The 13,880-nt window shown below is 37.4% G+C and overlaps 1 protein-coding gene across 3 annotated transcripts in view; it reads left to right on the forward strand.

The window, feature by feature from the left end:
- The window catches only part of asic1b (acid-sensing (proton-gated) ion channel 1b), a 463,006-nt gene extending 456,817 nt beyond the window's left edge, over positions 1–6,189 (forward strand). For all 3 annotated transcript variants that reach the window (XM_062037851.1, XM_062037849.1, XM_062037850.1), the window contains 2 exons: positions 202–306; positions 4,049–6,189. In XM_062037851.1, the coding sequence (XP_061893835.1) occupies positions 202–306; positions 4,049–4,144 (201 nt within the window). In that variant the 3' untranslated portion in view covers positions 4,145–6,189. The remainder of the gene's footprint in view (positions 1–201; positions 307–4,048) is intronic.
- The last annotated feature ends 7,691 nt before the right edge of the window (positions 6,190–13,880 follow it).

Consider the following 13,880-nt stretch of genomic DNA (forward strand, 5'->3'; position numbering starts at 1 on the left):
CACAGTTTACTTGCGGGCATAAAATGAAAAAAATAGAAAGAGTACAAATGGAAAAGAACTAGCTGCTTTAAACATGAAATAACTCTTAAACATAAACATATATATGCATCCTCCACACCGGGCACTCAATGTAACACAAAGTTGTTGTGATAATTTAGAAACAATTATTCTAACAATGTCAACCTCCGTCTTGCTTTTCAGGTCATCAAGTACAAGCTGTGCCGAGGCGTGAAGAAGAAGCACAACGGCCGCAACAACAACAACGACCGGGGAACTGTGCTGAGCCTGGATGACGTGAAACACCATGTCAGTATCACCACCCCTCCTCTTTTAAGCGCTCTGGCCGCGTCCCGGCACATCTCCCCTCCGCTGGGAGGCTTTGTCCGCCTCCCAGCGGAGGGGAGATGAAACGGTGGCGGGTGGGCGGACGAGCCAGCGTGGGGGGGAGGAAGGGCACGAGAGGGGAAATTGAACGTAATCAAAGCTTTGGGAGGCGTGACAGCTCCCGTGTTTGTCGGCGTAAATGAAAGCATTTCACTTTAATTGTAAACCTCATCCTCTGGCTTATTTTATTAGTTTTATCGATTCCGTCTTTTACTGCTTCCAGTTTAATGTTCACCCTTCATCTCTACCACCTCGGTAAATCACCAAAGCACATTTTCCCCTGCATTTGTAGGCGTGTTTATTCCCCCTGTGATTCAAAATAGATTTAAAATTTTGTCCTAACAGTAAAAATGCGTCCTTGTATGTAGAGATGTCCGATAATGGCTTTTTTGACGATTTCCGATATTGTCCAACTCTTAATTACCGATTCCGATATCAACCGATACCGATTTTGTTGTGATGCCCCGCTGGATGCATTAAACCAGTGATCCCCAACCTTTTTGTACTTGCGGACCGGTCAATGCTTGAAAATTTGTCCCACGGACCGGGGGGGGGGGGGGGGGGTTATGTAGTAAAACATTTTTTTTTTTTTTTTTTTTTTTTTGGTCATAAAGAAATACAATCATGTGTGCTTACGGACTGTATCCCTGCAGACTGTATTGATTTATATTGATATGTAATGTATATATTGTGTTTTTTATGTTGATTTAATTTAAAAAAAAAAAAAAAAAACTTTTTTTTTTTTTAACTTCTTGTGCGGTCCGCGGACCGGTACCAGGCCGCGGCCCGGTGGTTGGGGACCACTGCATTAAACAATGTAACAAGGTTTTCCAAAATAAATCAACTCAAGTTATGGAAAAAAATGCCAACATGGCACTGCCATATTTATTATTGAAGTCACAAAGTGCATTATTTTTTTTAACATGCCTCAAAACAGCAGCTTGGAATTTGGGACATGCTCTCCCTGAGAGAGCATGAGGAGGTTGAGGTGGGCGGAGTTTAGGGGGGGGTAGGGGATAGAGGGGGGGGGTGTATATTGTAGCGTCCCGGAAGAGTTAGTGCTGCAAGGGGTTCTGGGTATTTGTTCTGTTGTGTTTACCGTATTTTTCGGACTATTAAGTCGCTCCGGAGTATAAGTCGCACCGGTCGAAAATGCATAATAAAGAAGGAAAAAAACATATATAAGTGGCACTGGAGTATAAGTCGCATTTTTTGGTGAAATTTATTTGATAAAACCAACCAAGAATAGACATTTGAAAGGCAATTTAAAATGTCTAAAGAATAGTGAACAACAGGCTGAATAAGTGTACGTTATATGAGGCATAAATAACCAACTGGTGTGTTAACGTAACATATTATGGTAAGAGTCATTCAAATAACTATAACATATAGAACATGCTATACGTTTACCAAACAATCTGTCACTCCTAATCGCTAAATCCCATGAAATCTTATACGTCTAGTCTCTTACGTGAATGACATCAATAATATTAGTTGATATTTTACGCTAATGTGTTCATCATTTCACACATAAGTTGCTCCTGAGTATAAGTCGCACCCCCGGCCAGACTATGAAAAAAAACTGCGACTTATAGTCCGAAAAATACGGTATGTTGTGTTACGGTGCGGATGTTCTCCCGGAATGTGTTTTGTCATTCTTGTTTGGTGTGGGTTCACAGTGTGGCGCATACTTGTAACAATGTTAAAGTTGTTTATACGGCTACCCTCAGTGTGACCTGTATGGCTGTTGACCAAGTATGACTTGCATTCACTTGTGTGTGTAAAAAGCCGTAGATATTATGTGACTGGGCAAAGGCACGCGAAGGCAGTGCCTTTAAGGTTTATTGGCGCTCTGTACTTCTCCCTACGTCCGTGGACACAGCGGTGTTTTAATTTTGAAACCGATAATTTCCGATATTACATTTTAAAGCATTTATCGGCCGATAATATCGGCAGTCCGATATTATCGGACATCACTACTTGTATGTAATGTACAGAGATATCCTGGATGAAAAACCAACGATTCTCATCCAACCTGATGGAGCTTGAGAGTGGCTGCAAAGAGGAATGGGTGAAAAACTGCCCAAAGATAGGTGTGCCAAGGTTGTGGCATCGTATTCACAACAACAAAAAAATTGAGGCTGTAATTGCTGCCAAAGGTGCATCAACAAAGTGTTGAGCAAAGGTCGCAAATATTTATGCACATGTGATTTTTTACTTTTTTATTTTTAATACATTTGCAAAATTTAAAAAAAAAACTTGTCATGTTGTCATTATGGGGTATTGTGTGTAGAATTTTGAGGACAAAAATGAATTTATTCCATTTAGGAATAAGGCTGTACGATAACAAAATGTGGAAAAAGCGAAACGCTGTGGATACTTTCCGTATGAACTGTTACAGTTACAATTAGGGATGTCCGATAATTGCTTTTTTGCCGATATCCGATATTCCGATATTGTCCAACTCTTAATTACCGATACCGATATCAACCGATACCGATATATACAGTCGTGGAATTAACACATTATTATGCCTAATTTGGACAACCAGGTATGGTGAAGATAAGGTCCTTTTTTAAAAAAAATAATTCAATAAAATAAGATAAATAAATTAAAAACATTTTCTTGAATAAAAAAGAAAGTAAAACAATATAAAAACAGTTACATAGAAACTAGTAATGAATGAAAATGAGTAAAATTATCTGTTAAAGGTTAGTACTATTAGTGGAGCAGCAGCACGCACAATCATGTGTGCTTACGGACTGTATCCCTTGCAGACTGTATTGATATATATTGATATATAATGTAGGAAGCAGAATATTAATAACAGAAAGAAACAACCCTTTTGTGTGAATGAGTGTAAATGAGGAAGGGAGGTTTTTTGGCTTGGTGCACTAATTGTAAGTGTATCTTGTGTTTTTTATGTTGATTTAATTGAAAAAAATTAAAAAAACGATACCGACAATAAAAAAAAAAACGATACCGATAATTTCCGATATTACATTTTAAAGCATTTATCGGCCGATAATATCGGCAGGCCGATATTATCTAGTTACAATGTGTGTAATATATGTAAAGCAAGGTCCATAAAGACATGGATGACAGAGTCTGGTGTGGATGAACTTGACTGGCCTGCACAGAGTCCTGACGTGAACCCGATAGAACACCTTTGGGATGAATTAGAACGGAGACTGAGAGCCAGGCCTTCTCCACCAACATATATATAAAGGTTTATTTGAAATAGGGACAGATACAGAAACATAGATATCTGAAACAGTTAGCCATGTTTTTGTTCACATTATGTCATAATATTTTGCGAACAAAAGTTGACATTTCACAAGAAAAAGATGCCATTTTACAGCATTCAATTTACAAGACTAAAGTCACAATATTATCAAATAAATGTTTTTGTTTTTGTTTAGAAAAAAATAAAAATAAAATAAAAAATAAATAAAATAAAACAGTTATCCAATGTATGCATCATAGTGTTTGTAGCCAAAGCTCATTTACAACAACAACACAGATCTGGGCTCTGAACCGATGATGTCATTGTGGCTTGTGCAGCCCTTTGAGACACTCGTGATTGAAGGCTATATGAGTAAACATTGATTGATTGATTGATTGATTGAAAAGGAAAATAATCACTTCCTGTTTACTCCGCCAGGCCTCGTGCGACAACCTGCGCACGCCGTCCACGTACCCGGGCAACATGCTACCTCATCACCCCGCCCAGGGAAACTTCGAAGACTTCACCTGCTGAGCGCGGCGACGTGGGAGTGAAGCGTGCGGCGCCGCAACCAAAGTCGACCACACAGCAGGACTATCGGCCGCCAAGAAACTGACGCTCGCAGACGCACTTTTTGTACGCGACGGCCTGGAGGAACTGTCCGCCCCCGGACTGAACGTGAGCGTTTCTGATCCATTTCATGCAGGACTCTTGTTTATTTACCCTGGCGGAGCACTGCCGCTAAGAGAGACGCCGCGCCAAGACGGACCCGCCGTAAAAACAAAAGGGAAAGTGTACAAATATCTCGTGGTAGAAAGAAAAAGAAAAAAAAAAAGACGCTTCATATACGTCACCAGTAGAGGGCACACGTCCTTCCTTGCTTACAGCACATGTAGCCACATCTTGGTGTGTTCACAGCCAGCACTGGCGGCCAACCACAACTTCAGGTCCCATCGTGTAATGCGGGGGTGTCCACACTACGGCCAGCGAGACGTAAACACCAGTTTGATAAGGAACCCGCCCCGCCGGGCGTTTCCAAATTAATTTGGAGTATCTGACAATCTGGAAAAAAATGCCGCTCCCTGGTGGACTATGTGAGTTGATCAGGTCAATGACCGTGAAATGGGAATTTAAGTGAATTAAGTACAGCATTTGTTTGTTTGACCCAATCCAAACAACCTTCCCTAGTCATGGCGCAAAAAAAGAAAATGCAACCGACGCAAAAAGTCAACACACATAACACAACCTGCTCACTGAACTTTGTGGATGTTAGCAAAAAAACATCCACGCACCATTAAAAAAAATGCAGGTTAATGACCATGAATTGGGATTGGAAGTGAGTCACTACAGCATTAATTTATATTACCCAATCCAAACAACCTTCCCTTGTCATGGTGCAAAAAACAAAACAAAATGCAACCAACACATAAAGTCAACATACATAACACAACCTGCTCACTGAACTTTGTGGATGTTAGCAAAAAACATCCACGCACCATAAAAAATTCAAAATTCAGGTTACTGACCCTGAATTTGGATTTGAAGTGAATCACTACAGCATTTATTTATATGGCCCAATCCAAACAACCTTCCCTAGTCATGGCGCCAAAAAAAATGCTACACCTGCTCACTGAACTTTGTGGATATTAGCAAAAAAACATCCACACACACTATAAAAAACTTCAAAATTCAGGTTAATGACCATGAATTTGGTTTTGAAGTGAATTCAGTACAGCATTTATTTACATAACCCAATCCAAACAACCTTCCCTAGTCATGGCGCAAAAAAAATGCTACACCTGCTCACTGAACTTTGTGGATATTAGCAAAAAAACATCCACACACTATAAAAAAACTCAAAATTCAGGTTAATGACCATGAATTTGGTATTGAAGTGAATTCAGTACAGCATTTATTTACATAACCCAATCCAAACAACCTTCCCTAGTCATGGTGGCAAAAAAAAAAAAATGCAACCAACTCATAGTCAACACACATAAAACAACCTACTCACTGAACTTTGTGGATATTAGCAAAAAACTTCCACGCACCATAAAAAAATTCAAAATTAAGGTTGATGACCATGAATTGGGATTGGAAGTGAGTCACTACAGCATTTATTAATATGACCCAAACCAAACAACCTTCCCTAGTCATGGCAGGGGGGGAAAAAATGCAACCAACGCATAAAGTCAACACACATAACACAACCTGCTCACTGAACTTTGTGGATATTAGCAAAAAATATCCACGCACCATAAAAAAATTCAAAATTAAGGTTGATGACCATGAATTGGAATTGGAAGTGAGTCACTACAGCATTTATTAATATGACCCAATCCAAACAACCTTCCCTAGTCATGGCGCAAAAAACGTCAAAGCACCATAAAAAAATTCTAAATCACCCAAATTGTAATCCATTGCAAAGCATGATGGGAAAAATGCAAAACACTCTCCACACTTGTCCATGTTTGGCGCATTTTAGCTGTTTCGTCGTCACAGAAGTGAGCAAGGTAGAAGTCAAACTTTCACATACTCTTAATATTTAAATATTAATGATATATCCATATACACATATACGTATAGGCTATATATATATATATATATATATATATATATATATATATATATATATATATATATATATATATATACATACATATATATATATATATATATATATATATATATAATTACCTTACATGCAGTTGGCTTTCGGCCCCCGACCACATTTTTATAGCCCAATGCGGCCCCCCAGAGCGAAACGTTTGGACACCCCTGATGTAATGCATGCGTGTGTTTGTCCATTTGCATGTTCTTTATTATTATTTGGATTATTTTTATATCTATACCAATATACTCAAACACACAACTACCAAGTTTGCCTCAGTGACAGGAGAAAGATGACACATCTTTATATTTTATCTGCGCGTGTGCGTGTGCGTGTGTGTGTGTGTGTGTGTGTGTGTGTGTGTGTGTGTGTGTGTGTGTGTGTGTGTGTGTGTGTGTGTGCGTGCCTGTGTGTGTGTGTGTGTGTGTGTGTGTGTGTGTGTGTGTGTGTGTGTGTGTGTGTGTGTGTGTGTGTGTGTGTGTGTGCGTGCCTGTGTGTGTGTGTGTGTGTGCGTGCCTGTGTGTGTGTGTGTGCGTGTGTGTGTGTGTCGCCGACTCCCACTGTATGTCTCCCAGCTGACTTCCAGACCAAGAAAGAGCCCTATTGATTTTGCCCTAAGCTGAGTGAGTACAAGGTGTTTGTAGTTCCTTCACTCTAACGCTTGGACTTTGAACTGTGGGATAGTTCCTAAGTGTCGACAACCCTATTGCTTTTGAGCGTCACGCGAGCCGGATTTGGCGAGGTCAAAGGTCAAAATGCCTTTTTTTTTTTTTTTTTTAGCAAACCTCAACCATTTTTTTTTGTTCAGACTCATAAGGTTGTTTTTTCCGCAGGACCCTTTTGCTTTTGATCAAAGGTCAAAGGTCAACTCAGAGTCTACTCTCCCTGCCACCTCTCCACCCATCCTCTTGTCAAGTGAAGGTCTTTTTTTTTTAGCAGTCACAACAAGAACCCTGTTGCTTTTGAATGTTTGAGCCGTCCAAAATGGCCGATTGTCACCTCCCTTTTTAACGTTCTGCCACCCGGGCTCTGTGTCTCGCCGACAACCCTATTGCTTTTGAAAGGTGCTTGAGGTCAAAGGTCAAAACAGTATTCATTTTTACCTTTTGTCCTCAGCACAGGTTTCATACGTTCATTTTAAAAAAGTGTTTATATTCCCCTTGTGGCCTTGACCAAACATAATAACCAACCAATCCCTTTGTTTTGCATCGCAGCAAGAACCCTATTGCTTTTGAATGTTGTACAATCCTACATGTTCGTATCACCATATACATTTTTGATCATTTCACCAGTAACCACTTCCAACCGACCTTCTTTACATATTTACGGCCAGAACAAGAACCCTATTGCTTTTGAATGTTGTACAATCCTACATGTTCGTATCAGCATATACATTTTTGATAATTTCACCAGTAACCACTTCCAACCGACCTTCTTTACATATTTACGGCCAGAACAAGAACCCTACTGCTTTTGAACGTTGTACCTTCAAACATCTTCTCTCAACGTCCACGGTTCTTTGATCTGTTTCAGAGCAAGACCCCTATTGCTGTTGACTGTTGTCTATTTAAAAGATGGCCAAAAACCGAAGGTGAAGATGAGTAAAGAATCGTTTCTGTGCACAAGAACCCTGTTGAGTTTTGAGTAGTCATCTGAGGGCTCGCGCTCCTACACGTTTTAAGTGCACTCTACTACGGTGGTACCTCGGTTTTTTTTACGAGTTCCAAAAAGTCAGACGAAGACCAGAATCGAACAAAACCCAAGCAGTTTTTCCCACCATAAATCATAAAAATCCGATGATTCCGTTCCAGACCCCCAAAAATATTGACACCAAACACATTTTAAATAGAATATTTATAGTTTTACATGCAGAAAACAATAAGAAATACATGAGAAAAAGACCATACCTTACCAGTATCGGTGATTTGAGTTCAGTCTGATACTGATATTAATAATCAAGAATCATACTTGTGTTATTTTGACAAAATTAAAAACGCTAACTTATTGATTATAACTAGGGATGTCCGATAATGGCTTTTTGCCGATATCCGATATTCCGATATTGTCCAACTCTTTAATTACCGATACCGATATCAACCGATATATACAGTCGTGGAATTAACACATTATTATGCCTAATTTGGACAACCAGGTATGGTGAAGATAAGGTACTTTTTTTTAAAAATAGTAAAATAAGATAAATAAATTAAAAACATTTTCTTGAATAAAAAAGAAAGTACAACAATATAAAAACAGTTACATAGAAACTAGTAATTAATAAAAATGAGTAAAATGAAGTGTTAAAGGTTAGTACTATTAGTGGAGCAGCAGCACGCACAATCATGTGTGCTTACGGACTGTATCCCTTGCAGACTGTATTGATATATATTGATATATAATGTAGGAACCACAGACTGTATCCCTTGCAGACTGTATTGATATATATTGATATATAATGTAGGAAGCAGAATATTAATAACAGAAAGAAACAACCCTTTTGTGTGAATGAGTGTAAATGGGGGGAGGGAGTTTTTTTGGGTTGGTGCACTAATTGTAAGTGTATCTTGTGTTTTTTATGTTGATTTAATTTAAAAAAAAAAAAAAAAAACGATACTGATAATAAAAAAACCGATACCGATAATTTCCGCTATTACATTTTAACGCATATATCGGCAGGCCGATATTATCGGACATCTCTAATTATAACTGTCTGGATTGGACTTATGCTGTTTTTAGGATGAAGCGGTAACTTTTTTTTTGCCGCCACCTAGTGGCCACACTGGCTCATTTGAATGATGCAGACACATTTGTTACTTTCTAGATCTAGTACGTCTTAAGAGACTTTGTATATTTAAGTACCGTATTTTCCGGACTATAGAGCGCACCCACTAAATTTTTTGAAAAAAAACAACATATTTTTCCATATATTAGCCGCACCGGACTATAAGTAGCAGATATATACGTTGTGAAAAGAGTTATTGACACAGAAATATTTTGTAAATGTTTATTTACATATCTTTGATTGTTTCCGAAAGGTGTCTTTAACAAGGCAGTAAAACGGCGGATCAAACAAAACAGAAGTCATCGCCATGGTGAATTTACTGAGGAATTTGTGAAACTGAAACAATACAAAAAGAATGCCATTTTAGGTTAATAATACTAACACTAACGTGTTTGCATATTAGCTAATGATAACGACGCTAGTGTCATTACAATATGATAGCATGTACAAATATGCAAGAAAACACTCCTACAGACAATAATAATAATAATAGATTTTTTTTTATAAAAAGCACTTTACATTGAGTAAACAACCTCAAAGTGCTACAGTGTATTAAAAAAAAAAAAAGATAATAAAAAATAAATAAAAATAAAAACAAGAACAGCCAAATAGCTAAAACTAGTATGCATATATTTAAAAAAAAAAGAAAAAAAAAAAGGCTTTTTTAAAAAGCATCCCCAGTCTGTGGTGCCCTCAGGTGGTCAGGGAGAGCGTTCCACAAACTGGGAGCGGCGGAGCAGAAAGCCCAGCATCACACATGGGACAATTTAGTCATTATAAATTATTTTAGTTATATTGTAAAACTCACAAACGTTGCTTGGAGTGATGAATGAAGAATCCCCTCGAGCAGTGAGCGAACTCCTCCAAAAGATGGCGCCATAGCAAAAAAATAATAACACACCATTTTAGTTTCATTGAAAGCTACTGAACACAAAATATTATGGACAATAGCAAAGACAAATAAATAATACATAATAAAATGTATAAATTTATAAGCCGCAGGGTTCAAAGCGTAGGGAAAAAAATATAGTCTGGAATTTACGGTAATATTCAATGTAATTGTTCAATTAAGGACACTTATTACGTATGTCTAGCTTGTGTGCTATTGCGTGCTTGGCTGTTGTGTAGCTGCTAGCTCCAAGTAGCATGTAAAACTTTTTTTTTTTTTAAATACAAGAAAAGACCAACCTTGCGTGCTTTTCGCAGGACATTTAGATGTTAACTGGTTGACGATATTCAGCGCGGTACAGGACCGCTTGTATCATCCGATATTGCTTTGGCGATATCGGACAATTATCTGATTATCAATATCGGCTCGGTGAACCCCTAGCCCAAGGGTTCACATCCCAAAATGTTGAAAAAGCCATATTGGACTGAAAATACAAAAAAAAATTAAAAAATCTGTCTGGAGCCGCAAAAAATGAAAAGCCTTATATAAGTGTTATAATGAAGACAAGACATTATGTAAGTGTCTATATTAGCCTACTATCAAATGACTATGTGCTCAGTCAATATTACATACAGATAATGAGACAAAAAAGGAGTGGCATAAAACACGTCTTAGAAAGTCGGAGGAAGTTGTCAAATGTAAACAAACTACGGTGAGTTCAAGGACCGCCAAAATTAGTAGGACAAGATGGCGCCCGCCAAATAGTCTCTAATCCCTGAAGCATGTTCAATAGAAACTGTGATTTCTAACAATTAGGGAAGGTTGTGTCCTCCTACAAAGACCATATTAAAACAAAAAATATATTTTTTCCTCATCTTTTTCCATTTTCATACATTTTTGAGAAAGCTCCAGAGAGAGCTAGCCTAGCCTAGCCTAGCCTAGCCTAGCCTAGACCACACTAGCTTTTGTACTGCACGGAATGAAATGGCTTTTTTTTTTTTTTACTTTCACTTACAAAGTGCTGGCACTCGCAACTAGGGATGATGTTTGATAAGAAATTATCGAGTTCGAGCCCATTATCGAATCCTCTTATCGAACCGATTCCTTATCGATTCTCATATTATTGTTGTACATGGAAAAAAACACAATATTTGGTTTAACAAAAGCTCACTTTTATTTTATAAGAAAAAAATAAAATAAAATAAATAAATAAATATTGACTGTTACGCCCCTAAATAAATATTGACTGTTGTTACCCAAAGTATATTAAGTGGGATTTTTCAGAAAAACAAATATATACAGTAACACAAAAACAAGCTGTCTCTGTGATCACTATAGGTGTATAAATAATAATATAGTGTTAAATAAAATCAGTCCCTTGGGCACAAAACTGAAAATAATACAGCTCTCCAAAAAGTGCACTTCTGCTGCTATTGGAACATACTAACTACACACATTATGACACTAAGAACACCACAGTCATCAATCAACAATTCTTCCCCCCTTACATGAGAGCGAAGCCTGGCAATAATTGCATATTGCCTGTTCTGCCCTCACTATACCTGTTGAGGTTATACAGCTTGGCAGACAGCTAACAAACAATCCAAAGCAGATTAATCCATTTAGGCTTTTTATTGTTGTTGATCTTGCTTTGTCTTTTCCTATCTTTACTTTTAAATTGCACTGGACTGTTATTTGTATTTTTTTTAAACTGAAATACACACAATGACAAATGTATAAGCTTTGTGATTCAATTAACATACTGAAATGTAATACACAATATGTAAATATTAGCTTCACACAAATATACAGTACTATCATCAAACAAATACTTCTGAGTGTTGAAACTATTTCGATGGTGGAAATACACGACTGGCAGCCATTTTAAGTCCTCAAAACATCCATTGAAACAGTGCACAAAAATATGTTTTTCAATAAACATCTTAGTATCAAACTTAAACACTTTCCACCTTAATATTGAGTTACATAAACAAGTTAAACAGTTTACTTACAGACGTATCTTTTCCCAGGCTTGTAAGAGCTAACACAACTTGTCTACTTCTCAATTGTCTCAACCCGGAAGTGCCCAAACTAATGACGCGTAGTATTTTCATATCGCCACAAGGTGTCAGTAAGAGTCTACAATCAATTGGGCATAACATTGCAGGTCCCACAGGGCATTTCCTGTATGTGGGAAGGGATTCGAATAAAGAACCAACTCTTTTTCTTTACTATAGTGGCCTTGATAACGGGAACCGGTTCTCAAAAAGGGATTCGAGTCCATGGAATCGGTTCTTTTCTTATCGAACAACCGGCGGAACCGATTTCGAACATCATCCCTACTCGCAACTCTCGTTGGTCCCATGGTTTTTATTTTTTAAAGCTGCAGTACGCACAAATCTCCAAAACCAAATTCTTTGACAAAACCGAGGTACCTCCGTATTTACACTTCTTTCGTCACTTGTCTCTTTCCTCATTTCCCGCCATTCTTCCCTCCGTCTACTTTTCAGGCGTGGACTTTTTGTGTTCCAAGTGTGTAAACTCTGTGTTGTTGTTGTTGTTGTTGCAGATGTCTAAGGAAAGCACAATAACACTACAAGGTGTGTATGTAGAACTACTGTAAAAAAGCTACTATTCTTCTTCTTCTTCTTCTTCTTCTTCTCTATATGATTACTGTTGTACCGATATGACTGTTTTTTTTTTTGTTTTTTTGTTGCTTTCATATGAAACAAGCTCACTATTGCCTGGTAATCTTCTCCCCGTCTCCCAGGTAACGGGCTGTTTTATTTAGTTATCAGAGCATAAATAAAGTGTAGATATCATTTTGGAAATTGCTATTCTGAGATTTTCTTTTTTTTATTCAAAATACAGAAATATTGTACATTTCCCAATGGCAGACGCCGCAAATCCTCAAATCACCCAAGTTATCTTGTGTGTGTTTTTCCATCCCCCCCACACGGAAGAATTAAAAATCCCGATCCGGACGTCAGGGAGCTTGAGCGCTTTTATCTCCATCTCTCTTATCTCCTTCAAGCTTTGATCCGCAAAAGCCAAACCAAAACATTTGGAAACGCAATCAGTTTCCCAACAGATTGGGGGGGAAAAAATGTTGCAAAAAAAAAATATCTATAATTTTTATCAAGCTTGTCCAGCAGCTGCACAGCCAGACTTGTGCTTGTTGAATTCTTGCGAGTGACACTCGCTGCCAAGCAACAAGCAATCAGCAGCCTGATGGCGCATGTATGGATATCACATCCTTTTCGAGGGAAATGTTTTTTCATGTAATTATATTTTAAAGAGTCTTTTTACAGCAACGGAGTCATTCAAACACAAGTTCTCACATGTTGGGAGTTGTTCGTTGAGTTTGCATTGAGTACTAGACAAAAATGAATAGGATAGGCCAGGGGTCAGCAACCTTTTTGAAAGCAAGAGCTACTTCTTGGGTAGTGATTAATGCGAAGGGCTACCAGTTTGATACACACTTCAATAAATTGCCAGAAATAGCCAATTTGCTCAATTTACTTTTAACTCTATGTTTTTATTAATAATTAATGATATTTACACTTAATTGAACGGTTTAAATGAGGAGAAAACACGAAAAAAATGACAATTAAATTTTGAAACATAGTTTATCTTCAATTTCGACTCTTTAAAATTCAAAATTCAACCGAAAAAAAGAAGAGGAAAACTAGCTAATTTGAATCTTTTTGAAAAAATTTTAAAAAAGAATTTATGGAACATCATTAGTAATTTTTACTGATTAAGCTTGATTTTAGAATTTTGATGACATGTTTTAAATAGGTTAAAATCCAATCTACACTTTGTTAGAATATATAACAAATTGGACCAAGCTATATTTCTAACAAAGACAAATCATTATTTCTTCTAGATTTTCCAGAACAAAAATTTTAAAAGAAATCCAAAAGACTTTGAAATAAGATTTAAATTTCATTCTACAGATTTTCTAGATTTGCCAGAATAATTTTTT

Source organism: Entelurus aequoreus, linkage group LG26, assembly GCF_033978785.1.
Source record: "Entelurus aequoreus isolate RoL-2023_Sb linkage group LG26, RoL_Eaeq_v1.1, whole genome shotgun sequence".
NCBI classification, from domain to species: Eukaryota; Metazoa; Chordata; class Actinopteri; order Syngnathiformes; family Syngnathidae; genus Entelurus; species Entelurus aequoreus.